The following is a 19242-nucleotide window of genomic DNA, read 5'->3' on the forward strand; positions in this document are numbered from 1 at the left end:
ATGACAAACCAAGTGATGCATTACTGCCACCTACTGCTGTTTGGAATGAAACAGTTGTTCTCATACAGAGCTAGGAATACGGGCCAAGGATATTAGGTGAAAGGGCTAAGATCAATGATATTAAGAAGAACGGCTTAGAGGCAACGACGGCCGAAATAGAAGTCAACGTATTTTACTAGTCGAATAAGTCGACTAATCGTTGCAGCCCTAGTCTAACCCAGACTAACTGTTCAGGCCACAACAAAGAAGCAGCCCCCAATGCAGTCCCCTGCCCTGCCCTGCCCTCCCCTCTATCCCCCCCAAGTGTGAAGGGAGAGACAAGCAAGTCGGATCCAGCCATCACTCCACAGCCACAGGCACCGGCTGCAGCTGACGGCCCCTGTAACTGGCCTGGCAAAGGAAGGGAAAAAGGAAGGAAGGAAGCCGTGCATTAAAAAAACCATCGTCATCTTTATACCAGGGAGGACCTGCTGCTATTATAGTGTGTTCTACCAATATACCATTGCTTTTAAAAATAAAAAAATAAAAAAGTATTATAATGCATACCTGAAGTTCGGCTTTCAGTCTCAAGGTCACGTACTGTATATATTTATCAGGAATTGTGCAAATTTTTGTGTGGATTTTGAAGCAGATGATAAAAAGTTTTTTTTTTTTTTTAAATTTCTCAATGTATAATTTTTTGTCTATCAAATTTTCCTTTGCGGCAGCTAAATATGAAAATGTGACAATCTAAATTAAATAAGACACTATCACTCCAGTATTCAAATTTAAATGGTTCATAATATAAACACCCTGGATTCTGAGAACAACAATCCATATATGCGTGCAGACGGTTTTGCAAGAGGAACTAAAAGTGGCGTTCATCATCACAGAGCAATTACCTCGCACTTGCAAACAGGCAATGCATGGGGATCCTACAAAATGCTTGCTTAAATGTTTTTTTTTTAGAAGCTAGGATACCTTCTGGGTACACCACAAAAAACAAAAAAAACTTAAAAAAAAACAACTAAAATTTCCCTTCCTAGGATGCGTCAGAGCACTGTAAACTCATGCTGAAGCAGAAAATAAAATCCTCATGATGACTATCAACACTATCAAGATGAGAGAATTGCACAGTGTAATGGTGGCCTGACATCCTTTCCTTTGAAATGATTTAAGGGGGGTAATACTTCTTGTTGCTGGTCTCCAAGCACACGTCTGCAGCATCTACAGTGTGCCACAAAAGCCTATTATACAGCTTGTCTTCAGATTACAACAGACAACTGTGCAGGAGAGATGAATTCGATAGCGTCTTGGCGATATCAGCTAGATGTAACACACACGCTAAATACACCAACATGCAAATTCAATCTGAACAGGAACTGCACTCACCCACAGACCCATCTCACATTACAGTGATGGCAGACACACAGAACAGAAGACGTTTGAGCTTGTGCCCAAAACATTCAAGCAGATAACAAAAACAAGAACTAATGAAGATTTGAAAGAAGAAAAAACGGCAGCAAAAAACTTTTTTCTGTTTAATCTGAAAGCAAAATCAGTGCTTTTGTTATTGTTGTACATCTTTCATTTCCAGATGAGTCAGTGCATCGTGAGCAAAACATTAGTGGGGGCAATATTAGCAGCTCAGGAACATCAAAAACAAAAATAAACAATTCTGACTGTTGCGTTCCTTTACATGTACAATCAATTAGTGGCTTTGTTTTTGTGACGGGAAGTACATTTTTGTAACATCTCGGTTGTGACTTCAGCACAGCATCCCTCAGGGATTACTCGGTGAAGTAAAGTGAATAGATATATCAAATCTGCCTCCATAAATATAATAACTACATACACAAACGCCTACATCAGCTGTATTGAGGATCTCCAGCCTGACCACAGAAATGCCTTAGTAAACTGAAAACACTCTCAAAACCACTTATCGACAGACCTATTTCCAAAAGCAAAACTTTATATAAATAGATCTAATAGCTAACAGTAAGGACAGTTTTTTGCCACAAAGAACAGATTCAAGCTTCAAGAACACAACTGCTACAGTAAGTTATAATTACACACACAGTGAAGAAATCTATACACAAATGAAACCTCTAAAAATATTCATACAGATAGAAAAAAAAGTGGGATGCATCAAACCTAAAAGCAAAAACAAGCTCAAAAACAATCCAGGCACGCGGTTTTAACATTCTATAAACGTTTGTGATGCCTTAATTTTCTTTCGCTCTTTCCCAACACAAAAGCCACAGTACTAGTGCTGTCTAATGACCGAGCCGTCAAAGAGGAGAGCTTTTCAAAAAGATACAGGCCTTGATGGCTTATCTTGGTGCAGAAACCTGGCCACAAGGAATTTGCAGCTTGATTGAGTGAGGTAATGGAAGGTAGGAAATGAGAAGTCTTGGTAAAGCCACAGATAATCGATCAGCGTTTTCAGTCAAGTGCGAGCAGAACTGCAAGCAAGCGGCTTGGGAGCATCAAATATTGCTGCCAGGACAAAGCCGCACTCTGATGTGTCGAGTCTACACAACACAGTATATATCAATGGAATGCTATAGATACACCCATTGTATCTGCTCGGTTTAATTGCTTGGCGGGTTGTTCACTTTTTCCTTTTTCTATTGTAGTATTTTTCCTTTCATTTTCCTTATTTTAAATTTGCCCCTCACACTACCTCCGCCAGTGTTTGGTGAATCACACGCCTGGCATTTCTACATAGTTTCAAGCAGCCCAGGAATGACTCCTCACAGAGGCAGAGGGAATGTGTTTATAAAGCAGCTTAGGGCTCGAGGCCTTTATGTAATAACAGCTGTTTGGGGTCTGTCTGAACGAGCACTCTTGTGGTGTCTGGTCGGCTCACTGTCAGGCAGCACAGGGACAGCTGATGGAAATGTTCACGAACACCAGAGAAATACACGGAAGGAAAAGAAGCCAAAGTTGGGAAACTGAACTGAGATGAACTCCCAACCAATTAAGCGCCAAAGCCTCCGCAAGCCAGCTGCAGCGTATGAAGAGCCTGAGAGCCCTCCTCGCCCCGCACCTTGCAGGCCGAGCAGGTTAGATCCTCCGTCTCATCGCTCAAGGTGACCCTCTAAATCAATGAGAAACCACACTGCTGATTTATTGGGTGCTTTTCAGATGCTCGCCAAGCTGTATAGCTCTGCAACGTCATAAGCAGAAGACTGAAAGACGGTATATCCATGTGGATGATCACAGACAAAGAAATTAAATTTAAATGAGAAATCTTACACATGAAGGCTTGAAGATGTACTGCAGTCAGGCATATGGGTACAGATAAATACTTGTCAATGAAAAAGCAAAACAATTATTGTGTGTGCAGGCACAAAAACGAAGCGATGTGTGTGTGTCTGTGAGTGTGTACTGCACCCGACAATGTACACAGTGCAGCTGAAACAACATTGCAGTGATAAAATTACAACCCAAACCATTATGATCTCTAGCTCCAGTCTAGACAGCCAGTAATAACACTTAAGTTCTAAGGTCACCCCCCTGCATACTGCATGCCGCCGCCGCCGCCACCACCCTCCCCCCCAATAAGACCAGTAAATAGAGGGGAATTTTTTAGCCTACCATACTTTGCAGACTTACGGCAAGAAATGCAGACTTGAATGTAGGGCATAGGCAACATACACACCACAGAGATTTGTTTTAGAAACCTGCCCATGAAAATTTGAATAAAACCCATTTCTTCCGTCTACTTTTTTGTTTTGTTTTTTAAACTGTGGACACACCAGGTGCACTGGAGCTTGTTGGGCCACGGCTGGCGGCAGTGAAGTATTGCTAAAGCAGCTCTGTGTAAGTGTTCCCATGGTTAGCTTTTAATAAGAATGTCATCTCCTGGCGGCAAACGGTGCATTCCCCCTAGCACTCACTCCACTACCAAAACACTCTTCAATCTGTGCCAAGAGTGGCTGAGATTGACCACAGCAGGCCCAAGCTGGGGCCCAGGCATGCATCTCATTATCTGCGCTGCAGGACCCGGATGCAAATCTATTGCACTGCGGAAATAACGCTAAGGAGCGACAAGAGCAAGATCACCTGTCTGGCTCCCCACCTCCGGTATTTTATTACACATAATGTTACTCAGCGTGCGCACACTCGCACCGACGCGCAGACACACAAACACCAACACGAACATACAGACCCCAATGCACAGCAGCACATGCTCGCAGACAATTGGCAGTTACCCACAGTTACCCACTCAGGAGAACCACGCACAGGTTTCAGACAAAGAAAGCAACAGACACACACAGACATTAGTGGTGGGGCACTTGCAAACTAGCGAGTAAGCAAGCAATGGGGAAGGAGGGGAGGAGAGTGGATTTGTAAAGAAGAGAAGTGTAAAAATAAAAAGTACACATTTGCACATCAACCAAAGATCAGAGGTCAGCAGCTCCTCTTCAGCCTCTCGATTATCCCCAGGGTGCTCTCTCTGGGCTCTGCACCCTCCTCCCTTCCCCCTTCAAGGCTGCAGATGGCTCTTGCTAATTTTGTAAAGGTGTCCACCATGGGATCCACTATGCAGTTGGTCTAACCTGACAATGAAGACTAGCCAATCAGTTCCAGCTTCCCACTTCTATGGGACGCTGTCAGATAAATGGCTGAGTCATTCTAATTAGGCATATTTCATAAAATCTTTCATATGCATTTTACTTTGGGGGGGGGGAGTTACTACAAGGCCTTCCAACATTAAGCAACATTTAGTTTTTTCTTCCCGTTTTAAGTTTTGTTCCATTTTGGGTGTGATTGTATACAGACTATGAATGGTATGCAGAAAGATATAGCAACCGTAAATGTTACTGGATTAGCATGCAGGCCGACTATACACAAACTGCAGGAAAAAACCTCCATAAATACGGAATACAGCATCTCTTCAGGGCGACAACCAGACAAAAGATCAGGCAGGACACAAAAGAAAACTAATAAGAAAGCTAAAATAAAAATCAGAAAAAAAAGACAGTTATTCATGCATGTTTAATGCATTAGATCACACTTTGATTACAGATAATGGGTATTTTCTAACCACTGTATACACTGCTGGTTTCTGGTTGACGTGTTATTGATAGCTCTCCAGAACGCTCGGCTCATTACCATTCCTATGGCTGCGGAACATGCATCCAGCATTGTAAACTGCACACCCCTTCTGTCAGGCATAATAAGCTAGCAGTTGCCCGACAAATAGCGCTCCGACAAACAAGCTGAATATGCCACAGTAATTCATTTCTGTTAGGGTCTCAAATCAATTGGGAAATAAGGGGGTAAAATTAAAAACATGCCAAACCCCCGAGCTGACTGACAAGAAGTGCAGAGACAGGGCGAATTCAGATGACACCCGAGCACCTGCTACTGCCTGGAATGTAACAGACAATTGTTTGCTGTTGTTGTTGTGATTGAGGGTTTTATTTCTATGTATTTATTGTGGGATGGGGGGACATTTGTTTGGTTTCACTTTCTCTCCTTGGAAGCTGAACCTATCTGTGAAAATGATCATCGCACTATGACACTATTGATTCCCACCCCCCACTATCCAAAAAACACTCCCCACCCTGCACATAAGCCTGCTCTGCCAGTGAAATACATATGAAAGCGTACTGGTAGAGGAAGAAAGAAAAAAAAAATTATATATATATGGTTCCGATTAATAAATTCAGAAAGCGAAAAACAAATGTGTGTGTGTTAGATACAATAAAAGTGTGTTTGACACAATAATCACATCAGCCTGAAAAGCACCTTCCACGTTCTCATCTTATTGGTTTAAAAATAAACCGGGCATAAGACATAAACCCCACTGATCTGTGCGGGAGAGTGCTCGGTTCTCAGTTAATCTCACTGAATTCTCTCATTACCACTGATTATAAAAGGTTCGAAAGTTAGCAAGGGGAATTTTTAAACTGTCAAAGGAGGGTTTTGGTTATTTTAGGAAGCGCGGGTGTTTCCAGGTACAAAACCGAGGACCGAAGAAAGAGGAAGTGACAATGTGTCTGAATTAGAAAAAGCTCACAGGATTTTGATGGCTTTATTTTCACAAAGGAAATCAGACTCCCACACGATCTGATTCAGCTTGTACAATAAAACGCTCTCTCTCAAGTCCTCTCTGGAGTCCCCTCTGTGCATGCCGCATTCAACCAAATTAAAGTCAGGTTTAGTTTTATCTCTCCCTCCATTTGTAATCTGCTTCTTAGATTCCGTCATCTGATTATTAAGAGTGAAACACTTTTGGACACTTTCACTCCCCAAAAGTCTTTAGACCTCAAGTGACTTAAAAAAAAAAAATGTATAATCGTTTACATATGTTCCACAGTGATGCTTCATAATCCCCCCCAACCCCCACCCACACAAACTTTACTATGCTGAGACTTCAAACTTAAATTGCTATAATTTAAAAACATAACATCTATCGCAAATGGATCAATTGACACCATTTTCACTAACTGGCATATGATAGGGCCAATAGGAAGGAAATACATGATTGAGTCTTGCAGCAGAATGCAAAATCACGCACTGCACACACTGACTGCCACACGTTGCCCTCTATTCTTGCTGTGCTGCCTCATCACAGCAGCAACCCTACTACAATAAGGAACATCAGCCATAAACCCAGATATTATATTCTGCCCTGCTAGCCATTTGGCATTTAAATGCCATTTATAGTACACAGTTCACACCCAATTACTGCACACAGCCAGATACAATATCTATTGCTTGCATTAAAATAAGCAACCAGCTGCAGCCCTAGCTCTTTTCAGTCACGGTGTCACTTAAACAGGAATCTCACTTTTTAAATACCAGGGAGCTCCTCACTTACAACCTCTCCGCAAGGGGGCTTGTCTGCCCGCAAACACACTTTATCCTGCTAAGTACTCAACACACACAGACACTAAGAAAGAGACAGACATGGAGACAGGACTCGAGATGGGAGGCTATTTATTTATTATGTCTCTGCATGTGCCTGTTTATGCAATAGAAATGCTCCTACAGGAACCAGGTCCACACAGACGCACGCATTCATAGCATCTCACTGAAATTCAGTCACTTCACTTGTCAGTGTGTTTAATGCAGCAAAAACATTGAAGGTTCTGCTTTATTTATTTATTAAAGATTTATTATTAAAGTCAAAGCTTTTATAATCTGGTGGGATTCTGTTAATTTCACAGAGGAGCTCCTGAAGTTCTGAAATGCTTCATTTTAGAGATTGAGTGGGGGTTGTGGCTGTTATTTAATTTAATATTTTATTATACAGATCCCTTTCATTTCCCCTTATGCTAATTAAGGATACATAAGACAGACAGACAGACAGACAATCTCCTGGGGATTCTGTTTGGAGTCGATTACTGTGTACATTTGTGCCCCGGTCAGTGAAGCCTGAGATCCCATACAGATGTTGCTACAGGAAGAGATTCTGCCAGCTGTGTGTGGTTGTCATGGTACATTACCCGTTTTCATGGTTATAACATCTGTAATTTTATATTTTTGTTCTTTGGGGCGGGGAGCAACTCTAGGGAGGAAAGTCACAAATTTTTAATTTGGTACGTTAGAGCTTCACAAGTTCATTACATATATATTTTTTGTCCCTTCCTTACTTCCAATTCTACAATTGCTGAAATGTTTATTCTCACCCACCCCCCAGAAGCGTTTTATTTGCCACACAGAGCAATGTCTCTGTGCCTCGTCTCTCTTGCTGTCAGCATCTCCGTGTGCCTTTGTATCAGCCCCTGTCTGCGTGGTTAGGCATGACATTTTTCATCACTGAAGTCCTCACTTCATAGTAACATTGGAAGATTAGAGACAATGCAGCTATACAGACATGATTATTATACAAACGTACCACAAATTAAAACACTTTCCCCACTCCCACCTGTAATAAAAATATATATAAATAAGAAAACCACTTATTTCTTTGAGCAGGCGAGTCAAATATGGCCTTAAGTATTCCCGCATGTGTGATACTATAAATTAACTCCCTTCAGTCTTCTCCCAGCATGCCTTGAGGCCACGTTACATCAATACTGTCAGACAGTAAAATAGCATTTTTTAAATGCAGAATATGAGAGCAAGTATAGTAAATGATTGGGGCTTACTACTAAGTACTTTATCTTAAACCTATGAAGAGTTATTCTCCTGCAAATGGAGGGGGCATTACAATAATCTATAAAAGGGATGTAAAGTTCAATAGCCCAAGGTTAGCATTCGCGACACTACAGTACTGGAGTGTTCTGTACTATCCTGTCCATATATAACATGGATGGAGCTGTGCTTTTTAAAGAGCTCTCTATACGACAACTGAGCCGGTCCTTTTCCATTTCACATTTGATAAGTGAGGGGGTGGGGCAAGGAAACGCACACAAATGTGCTTCTTAAAACCATTAATACATACTACCCTGCTCTTATATGGACAAGGGCGTCTGTTAAGAAATAAATAATATTACCCTTCAAGGAAATACATGATCTGGGAATGATTTTACCCCGGGAAATTCCCCTGATTAACATCTTAATCAAAACAGTGCTTTCATACGATAAATTAAGCTTTGTTTTGTTTTTGTTTCTCCCCCAAATATCATCAAGATAAGAGCTCAATAAAGACGTACGAGACGTCTGCCTTTTACACCGCTTGTCTCAGCCCTACGAAGACCCACCAGTCCTAAATTACACTTGCACTAGAGCAGCCTGCCACACAAAAACAAGAGCAGTTCCCTTTCCGCAGAACAAAGACTAGATTTTAATACAGCAAAACTTCCAAGTAGTTAACACTGCTGCTGGGGATTAAAATTCTTGTTTGAAGTAAGGAAATGTCTTTGAACAACCACAACCACAAAGACAAAACACACACACAAACTCCAGATGCATTTTGACTGCAACATTCTGTAAGGAAAAGAGAAAGACCAAAAAACACGTGCACACACACACACAAAGCAAAGATAATTGAAAATGAATTGACTGAGCTAGAAAAAAAAAAAAAAAAAAAAAAAAACAGCATAACCTTAATTACTACAAAGGGGAAGGGAGATTTGATTGGATTCATTTTCTGATTTTATCATTTGCACAATCACATTTTTTTTTCTTTAATTTGGGATTAAGATCATAAATTGTTGAGGAAAAACATTGCTGTGGCTGTAAATCAGTAGTTTGTATCAAGAGCGAGATATAAATGAAGACTTTTCGGCTCTTGCAGTCTTCGAATTACAGAGATAATGAAGCATGCCTGTAGTGGCTTTAATGCGGTGTGACTGAGCTGTGACAGGTTCAAGCAGAGGAGTGCATGAGCAATTGCCGTGTGCCTCCCGATGGTTTGCTTGCCCTCTGAACGCAATGATGGCTGTTCCCTGACAGTTTCAACACCGCTGGCAGCATCCATTTCCACACGCAAAGCGAAACCCTGGTGGTACCAAAACGTGGCACAGTGATGTGTATCAAGTACTTAATAATGAGTATGATTTCTAAATAGGACATAAAAGAAAGGAGAAAAAAAAAAAAAAAACACTGACAATGACAATCCTCGAAACCTCAGCGGGAAGGAGGAGCAAAATCGATCTCTATGCGATGGGCACATCAACACACAAAACCGTGCGCATCTGCTGTCACACCTATTGACACAGTAATTGGATATGAATCTCATGACAACACATTAAAAGAGACAGACACGTATGTTAGAAAGGCTTTAAAATGGTGTAATCCAAGAGACTCTCTCCGGCTTTCTGGCTCTCAAAATGGGCTTCCCATTCGCGGCTGAAGAAACCACCCAGGGCCTTGCAATTATCTCCCCGCGGAACTCACGTCCAGCATGACTACACAGCCCCCACCCCCACCAATATGCCTTTAATGTCTGTGAAAGCTAATTTGCAACATGTGTTCTTTGATAGAGGAAGATGTCCAATAGACGGGAGAAACCGATACCACCGTAAATCTGTGCTTGCACTGGCTTTTATTGGTACTTCATGCTTCGGACAAACGTGAAATCAAAACCCCTTTGAGCAAACGAGCAGTCTACAACAAAGCAGGAAATAAAATGGAGGGGGTGTGTGTGCTGGGAGGTGACAGAAAATGAGTAGTCTGAGGAAAACCGAACATGATTACAAACTGGAAAATCCGCCAGCCAGCCCTGACAGATCTCCCATTTAAGCTAAACCAATCCACTGCGTGGCGGGCAAATTATTTTAATGAATCATCTTAAACAGACGACCTTTTGTGAATTGTAACAATAGATCCTGCGGCTTTTTGTGCACAGTGACAAAAATGAGAGCGCGCTGAAATATCCCTCTGCTGACCAGAGAGAATATTCCGTGTCCAATAATCCAAAAGGTCACAGGCGTTATTAAAAATGACTAATACTGTTACTGCACAGATGGCAGAGAGGTGGGGGCACTAACACTGCGCTAGACCCCGACGCAAATCAGATAATGGAAAATTAACTAAAACAAAGAAAATTAAACCCCACCAGGCACACCCTTGTTTACGCAGCCTGTGGTATGGTGTCTACAGCGTGAAAGAATTTATGTCACAGGATTTTCACAATGTCTTTGAAGCCGTTTCAAGAGACACTGCATATCAGGGGCTGAAGAGACAACCCCGGCAGTCTCATTACAATTCCAGTGATTAACGCTTTACAATGGCTGGTTTTATTACAGTAAAGCTATATGACTTCAAATGCTCTGAATTACGTGTCTGGCAGATTAGATCTTTTTTCCACGTTTTATTGAAGCACTGAAAAGGGATAGGGTGGGGAGCAAAGAGAAAGAAAATGGAAACCGGTCCTAAGAGGATGTATGCATAAAATTGTATAAATATATGACAAGAGGGAATGCAACGCCAAACTGAAGTGCTGGTGTTTAATGATAGTTAAGACATCACAAAGACCTGACGTATTCATCATGCATCAAAACAGCCTGTGCATTTTATTATTTCAATAAGACAAAGAATCACTAAAATTAACTCAATCATTTTAAATATGTAGACTTCCAAACAAATCTCTAACACCACGGACACGGCGGTAGCAGGGGAAGGTAAATCCCGGGTCTAATGAAACACAGCACAGAGGCTCTGTTTAATAATTCAACCCCCACATCGAGGAGCTGGTATTGATCCCAGTATTCCTGCCCAGTGAGAAAATGTTATCTTCAGTCAAGCAGCCAAATTGCGCCCCAACAGTGAATTTAATCCCTGTGACGTCGCTAGCCACGCAAAGCCTTAACCCGTTACCCGGGTCTGGTGGCAGCCCACGCTGGTTCTCCCCACGTCCCTCCGGAAAAAGATATTCCCTGCAGTTACCATAGCAGCAACCCGTGTGCTGCGTGGCGTTTAAGCACACTACAAACAAGACACCTCATTCTCACTCGCTGATCTAAACGGGTAAATAGATAAGTAAACAGATTACCTCCAATTATAGCTACCTCTACCTAAACTGCCACTTCTTTCATATCCACCAAGTCCGGGATTTATTTATCAAACTATGTGCATGTGTTTGTTTTATAATCTATTTATTGAGGATGCTTGCTTTCTTTATCCACAAAGGATAATATAAATAAAACAGCCTCATGGAAAACATTATGTAGCTATCTGTAGGAACTAAGTGTTCTTAAAAAATAATAATACAAATTCAATATCAGGCCAACAAATAACAGAATGCTTCTTTCACCCCATGGAAACCTGCCCGTTTGGAAACAGCTGCAGTGTATGGTACACACAGAGCTAAGTATCTAATGTCATTACAAAGAACGGCATTAATGCTTCCACCAATGGAATTTCAAGTGGATTGAGGAAGAGAGAAGAAAAAAAAAAAGCTGTCCCATTCAAGAATATTAATCAGAATCCCCATTAGCAAACATTTGGAAATTTACAACAGCTGAGATTTAGCAACACTGCTGGCACACACACCTAAAAATGTTTCAACAAGGGGTACTGGATTGATCCAATAGTTAGCAGTTTAAATTCCGTAGCAAAGAAAAACAGAATAACAGCAAGACCCTAGAGACACAAGGGGAGAAGCTAATATCTACAGATCTACAGCTTGAATTGGATACCAGTTTATTACTGGGGACTGGTAATGGCTTGACTGATCACCCACCCCAACTATTAATGTTTAACCATGCAGATCATCAATTTCCCTTTAAAAGCAGCAGCATGTGAAATAAAATCTTGAATATTTAGTAAGTACAGACAATTGCACATATACGGAATTGCATGTTCCAGATCTGATTAACAATTAATAAATGGTATTTATTTTTAATTATATATAATGAGATAAATCTTACACAGGATTGACAATGGTTTTCCTTCATCTATTATGATTATTAATATTTTTTAATCATAGAGTGCTAGTGGATTTCTCAACTGTCTTTTTATGCACTCCTGCCTTTCCATCAAGACTATAAATTGTTACAAGGCCCTGGGGCACTACAGCTGTACACTCCATTCAAATCAGGCTTCAAGGAGAACGTGTCAGTGTCAAGATGCTTCAATCAAGTAAACATGTCGACTTGGAAGGGCAGCTGAATCACACACCATACACCTTTATGTGCCTTTGATATTGCGGGGGGAGGGAGAAGAAGAGAGAATGAATGGGGGGGAGCAAAGCAGTATTTCCAGTTTTAAAAGGTGCACTTTCATTATAGCAGTGCTTACACAAACACACATTACATACATGCTTTTGGAGCCTGGACGGTAATGAATACACAAAGGCATGCACACATACAGACATGGGCACACTGTGTCCTGTAGAGGCAGACAACCACCCAGTCCACAAGCACGCTGCGCTGCCGTCCAGCTCAAGGGGGGTATAGATGGCAGCAACAGTAGCTGTGGCTCAATAAACATTAACAAGCACTGTTAACCGATAGTGCTGATCCCTGGCCAACCTAATCGCATAATAAACAATAAAAATAAAACTCAGACAAAAGCTTCCAGGGTAATTTTGCTCCGTACTGCGTTTCAATGGTCACGTTTCTGAATCCCAACAGCCGCTTAAAATAAAGTGTTGGGGGGGGGCCTTTTTCCTGATGCTTTAATGGATAAACTGGAAAACATCATCAGTGCCCAGCAGTTTACAGTAATGGCTGAAATCTTTCGGTAGAGAGCAGGGCTGCTTTTAAAACACAATTAAACCAAAAGGTGCCTTTTACAGGGGTGCATTATTTAGCAACTCTGTTGAGGTTTTGCATAACTGATTCCTTGCATTACACAGTGTGCATCTGCTGATCCCATTTAAATAATCCACGGCCAAACTTTTGTTAGTTCAGATATTAATGCACATTGATTTGCATCTTTAATCAAAGTTTTTTTTAATTAAAGCTTTGAATCATTAGCTTATGAAGGCTGCACGATAAGCACTGAAACACATTATGAAAGGCTAACATTGAGTGCATTACCATTTTCTCCCTAAAAGAGTTGCAGCATTCACACTCAGGGAAGCCTCGCATTTATCTTCTAATTCAGTTTCATTTAATTACTTTATTTTTTGATTTTTTACATTTTCTTGCACAAAATGCCTTCTATTCCCCTGGCATCCAATCACAAGGTCCCCAAGAAAAATCACCTCATCGGTTATGTAAACTTCTGCAGTTAAAGAAATACAGTGACTACTTTTAAATCAGCAGGAATCAGGATATTATGTTAAATTCACAATTAAACAATACTAGATTTATATATTCAGCAACCAAGTGGAAATGACTCATGCAGACAGCAAAACCTGAAGTACAAACACTTAAGAGGGAGAACACGCCCAAACTATCGTTTCCTACACGCGTTTTCTAATCAACAAACTATCCTGTTTTGTGCCTTGATGGAGTCTTGAACTAATTTGGCTTTATTTTGTACTCCCATCTTGATTGAGCTGAACACAGCTTACTGAATAATTAAACACAGCCACATTAAAGACACAAGACATTGGTTTCTTACATGTAGTGTAATTAAACAACAAAAGGTGGGTTTAACAGTGTATTATAATAATTTTAAACCACGATTCAGCTTCTCTCTCACACACACACACACACACTATTTTCAGCAACTGGGAATCTCAGGCTTTGAAAATAATTGTATTGTACCTCACATCTAATTAAATGTCCATAAGTGAAAATCACAGGAAGAGCACTGCTTTTTTTTTCTTCCTCTCTCCAGTGAGAGCCCCCAGAGAAAGCTGCAATCACTCCATTAGAGGGAAAGCCATTCTGCAGCTGATGTGTCCAATATCTGCAAATTAGTTTAACCACAGGGAAAGAGGGGGATGGAGATTACAGACATAGATAAATAGATAGTGTGTGTGTATATATAATAATCTAACCAGGACCAGCAGAATATATTTTTAATAGCTGAATCGAGATCTGAAATAGTTGTGAAGATTCACAAGCATCAATGATTGACTTTTTTTCTTTTCAATTTTTTCTCACTGAGAGATCAAAATCACATTGTCTGATTGGTCTATATTATCATGTGACTGACAAATCAGTGTTTATGGCAATGCACTTGTAATACTCTCTCATGCACATTTATATGTGCCTTATACACAAGATGCCTTCATGTAAATGCAACCAAGTCAGTCTGGATCAAACCCGTCTTATATATTGTTCCATCAGATTTGCACTTCTCAAAAATGGGATTGGCTAAATGTCAAAGATCTGAAATCTCTCATCTCTGAAACAAATGCATTATTCCAGGTTACGGTGCAAAAGCAGGCACACAACGCTCGAGTGCTGTCTGAACCATTTGCTGGCACCCATGACTCTCTCCTCCTTGGTCTTGCTCCTTTTCTCTTCCTGGGCTGCCATTTTCACTACATCACCATAGCAACACAAACACTTTGTTCTCATTAAGAAGTCAAAGCATAAAAGCCGCATGAAGCTAATTGCATGAATGCAAGTCTTGAATACAAAAACTCGAACGCCGACCCAAAATCGTCGAACATTTACATTGATTTGAATAATTAGCCCAGCAATATACATTTGAAAAAGTGTATGGGCATTGACAGTAATAAGACCTTCTTATGGGCATTCAGGAACAGTAAGTCCAGAGAGAAAGAAGAAAGGGAAAAAAAGGGGAAAAAATGGGGGGGGGGGGGGGGTGCAGGAGAGGAAATGACAGCCTTCTTGTATCGTATTCATCTCTTAGCGATTGATTACATGTTATTTCAGTGCAGCCGACATCAGTCAACAACCACAAGGCGAGATTCCCACCTCGCCAGACAATCTCAGTGAAGTTAATCATTCCAAAGAGGCTAGGTCACACAGAGAGCTAAGTCGCTCGGTAAAAACAGGAGGGGGGGTTGGGGAGTAAATCCATTATACTGCTATAAGTAAACGTATTCAGAGAAGCCAAGCATGCTAGTTTACATTGTTCGCCAGCCTTCGGGAAACCGTGAATATTTTCCTTTTTTCTTTTTTTAAACACACAATGCGGCAGTTAAATTTTATGAATATCAAAAGGAATGTAATGGACTGCAGCCAGGGTGTACATATTATCTTAATGGACGCAGGCTTCCTTGAAATCAATATGCATCTCGAGCCCGAGGAGTCTGTTGCAATATTTATGGAGAACACGCTAAGCCGGGTTTGTTAACTTTAGCACAGAATGGAGGGCCGTCATCACAAACACATCAGATACATGCAAGCTGCTGGTGAGCAAGCGCTTGGTTTGAGGGGATACACAAGCAGGACATGCAAAGGGTATTTCATGCCTGTGATTAAGGCAGAGACGATATTTTCCATCTGGTAATTATTGTACCCTTTCCAAAAGGGGGGGATGGGATTTACAATGTAAAATACTTACATTTTACAGATTTTCCTTTTCTCTCCTTATTGAAAGATTATAGTAAATACTTTTTACAACATGTTGAGAGCCAGCCAAAAAAAAAAAAAAAAAAAAAACGCTACATGCAAAGAGGATGCAAATAAAATACGCAAATATCAACGGGCTGAATCAATATGAGGAATTAAGTAGTTAGCACTTTTAAGACTCATTCAGGCTGCTTTATGATGCAGTGTCCTATTGAGCAATGTACTGTGAATATCAATACCCTCTCTGGTTGGAAAACCAAAAAACAAAAGGTGGGGAGCTCCTACAGTATAGATTTTAAAATCTATAGCAGAAATTCCCTCAGTTACATTTTCAGCAGAATGCAGTGCTAAAAGTCACCAAACTGTTCGAACATTAAATGGGTGTCACTATTGTCTGTAACCCCCCCACCCAGTTACATTTTTTTCACCAAACGACACTGACTTAAATCTAAGAGGAAGGGTCGCATCCTGCTATGAACAGAGCACAGCCACACCACTGGCAGAAAGACATACCGGATATTACCCCGCTCACGCTGCACAAATGTTTGTTGTCTAATTGCGGAAGGATAGTGACAGCTGGGGTCAAGAGGTGAGCATCAGAGCCCCCGGTCTGCCACCCCTGCTGATAGCAAGAGACATCTCACAAGCAGTGGGTTTAAGCTTTTGCAAAAGACTGAGTCGTTTCACACACTTTGCAGCAGAAAGAAAATAAATACCTTAGAAAAAATAAGTACATTAAACCAAATAAATGAATAATAAAAAATAAAAAATAAATAATTTGGCGCTCTCTCTTCCCATGAAGTTGCCACTTACCGCAACACTGGGGGGGATAAAAACAGGCAGACAGTGCATTCATTACTTACAGATGGGAAGTCATAGACAGACCCTTTATGGATCTCGGTCTCTGCTCGCTGCCATCTGTACCGCCACACACAGAACCTGAAGACCGCACTTAAATCAACGTGCGGATTAGCACACAATGCTCTATATGTTATTATTGGCAGGAAGAGCCGAACCGTCATAAGTTCCTGCTATCCTCAGCATTCTTTCCATCAATCCGATTAGCGCTCCAGCACCGCTAGTTTCTGCCTGCATGCCTGCCCGTCCTCTACCCCTCGGTGCAGTTACTGACACTGCCCGAGTCTTTCGCCTTATGACCTTAGATTATTGTCCTTAATGTTTTCTGCCATTAATGCTGTCCCTGTGGGTGCTGCGGACTGTTAAACCTAGGGATTTGCACACTTTAGTTCTAATTTATAGATTAATGATTGTATAGCCACATCACTTCTTAAAACGACATGGACGTGTGTACGTCTATATCTGTGTGTTTCTCAGCAGTGTAGGATACAGTGCCTATAATAGATAGTCTATATCCCTTTTCAAAATATTCACCTTTTTTGCCTTATAGTCTGGAGTTAAAATGCATTAAAATATTAGTTTCTTAATTTATCTACACATCCTACTCCACAACTTTCAAGTGAACAATGTGTAGAAAATGTCTTAAAAATAAAAACTGAATTAGCCGAGCTGTAATAGCAATCCTAGATTAGCTCAGGTGTAAACAATCACCTTCAAAATCACACACCAGGTTAAGTGGACTCCACCTGTGTTAAACTGTAGTGATTCACATGATTTCATGATAATTGTAGCAGTTCCTGTAGATTCCCTCTGCTGCACAGTGCATTTCAAAGCAAAGATTAAATGATGAGCACTAAGGAGCATTCAACAGAACTCCGGGACAAAGTTGAAGGGCACAGATCAGGGGATGGGCGCACACTCAAGAATTATTAAGTAGTGGAAGGTGTAGGTTACCACCAAGACCATGCCTAGGTCAAACCGTCCGTCCAAACTGGATGACCAAGAAAGGAGGATAATGATCAGAGAAGCTACAAAGCGGTCAATGCAACAATTCAAGAGCTACAGGCTTTTATGGCCAAGACTGATCAAAGTGTGCATGTGACAACAATATCCCAAGCATTATTAACTCAGGGGGGTGGAGATTTATCAAATCATTATATCTCAGTTTTAAAATTGTAATATAATTATTTCACAATAAAAACTTCCCCCGCCTAAGAGTGTGAAGTATGGTGTGTAGATAAATGGAAAAAATCCTAATTTAAATGCATGAAACTCTGAGGCACTGACAACAAAATGTGAAAAAAAAGTTCTATAGGCACTGTATTAACTATTCCAATTATGATCCTGCCATTTACTGTTTGTTTGAACAGAGCTGTATGCTGAAGCCAGTCTGGATTCATCCAACCCCCTTTCTAAATATTGCAAAGAACAGAGCATGATTCCTGGGAATGGTACAAAACCCAACCAAACCAACAAACAACTGCACACACAATACAAATTATTCCTAACACTGCAGAAGAGTTGCTATGCATCCTCTTTTGGCAATGGGGGGTTCAGTGTGACCATTTATTGATCTGCACACGTGTATAGAAATTATTAAGCACAGGAACAATGCAATACATATTCTTTACTGGAATCAAGCTGCATATTTTCCATTTTTCACCCCCACATCCCCAGTTATCAGAACTTGTGACATTATTAATTTCCCACATCCACATATAAGCAACTCAATCTTTGCGTGTGCTTCAAACACCCCCAACTGGATTCTCCTGACATCCATAATGGGCAGAATTTAGCCCATGATAAAACCCTTATAACACACATTAGTCCACTGACTCTAAAAGCAATGAAATCTGCGTGTTTTCTCTCCTTTAATCAGCCATGAATAAAGTTACAGCTCAGCTTCATGAGCACATATTTTAAAAACATCCCCACGACGATGATGAGGATGATAAAGGAGTCAGAAATGGTAACGAATGCCTTATATGTAATGGTTAAACTGAGGTTCAGGGAAAGAGAAGTGGTGGGGGTGCATCTTAACTGAGATTGGGATTCAGCCGAATGCCTCAACAGAGAAGTGTGGCCATTTTCAACCATTGCTTTATGCGTCCGTTTTCCATACTGGACACAATGTGAAATGTCATGCTTGCTATTGATTAGGGTTATATGTTAATAGAAAAAATAAAATAAAAATCACTCCACATTATCAAGAGATTGATCAAAGGCTGTTGAGTTTATGAGTCTTCTCCACTCTCTCTCTCACACACAAAAAATAGGAAGTACACCAAGCATCTTTACTATGCAAACACATGAAGGCAGCAAATTATTCTACATCAAAGTTACATTTGATCTCCCTTTTATATAACTTACAAAAACAATTCTGAAACACACTGATAAGCACCAAACTGATATGGAAGCCAAAATCACAGGAGAGAGAATATGAGAGAAGGAAAGAGAAGGAGAAAGGAAAAGGGTACTCACCAGCTTGAAATCTTGAATGCTACAAATGAAATAAGGAGTGTTTGGACGGCGACTCTCAATATATACACAATCTGAAAGAGAGAGAAGAGAAATTAAATCTTCACATTGCATTTTTTATTTGAAATCCCTGCTT

At 40.7% G+C, this 19242-nt stretch overlaps 1 protein-coding gene across 7 annotated transcripts in view; it reads right to left on the reverse strand.

Moving 5' to 3' along the window:
- rerea (arginine-glutamic acid dipeptide (RE) repeats a) overlaps positions 1-19242 on the reverse strand; it is a 173137-nt gene that overhangs the window by 78109 nt on the left and 75786 nt on the right. For all 7 annotated transcript variants that reach the window (XM_066691248.1, XM_066691247.1, XM_066691245.1 and 4 more), the window contains one exon: positions 19110-19180. In XM_066691248.1, the coding sequence (XP_066547345.1) occupies positions 19110-19180 (71 nt within the window). The remainder of the gene's footprint in view (positions 1-19109; positions 19181-19242) is intronic.

Source organism: Amia ocellicauda, chromosome 18 (assembly GCF_036373705.1).
Source record: "Amia ocellicauda isolate fAmiCal2 chromosome 18, fAmiCal2.hap1, whole genome shotgun sequence".
NCBI classification, from domain to species: Eukaryota; Metazoa; Chordata; class Actinopteri; order Amiiformes; family Amiidae; genus Amia; species Amia ocellicauda.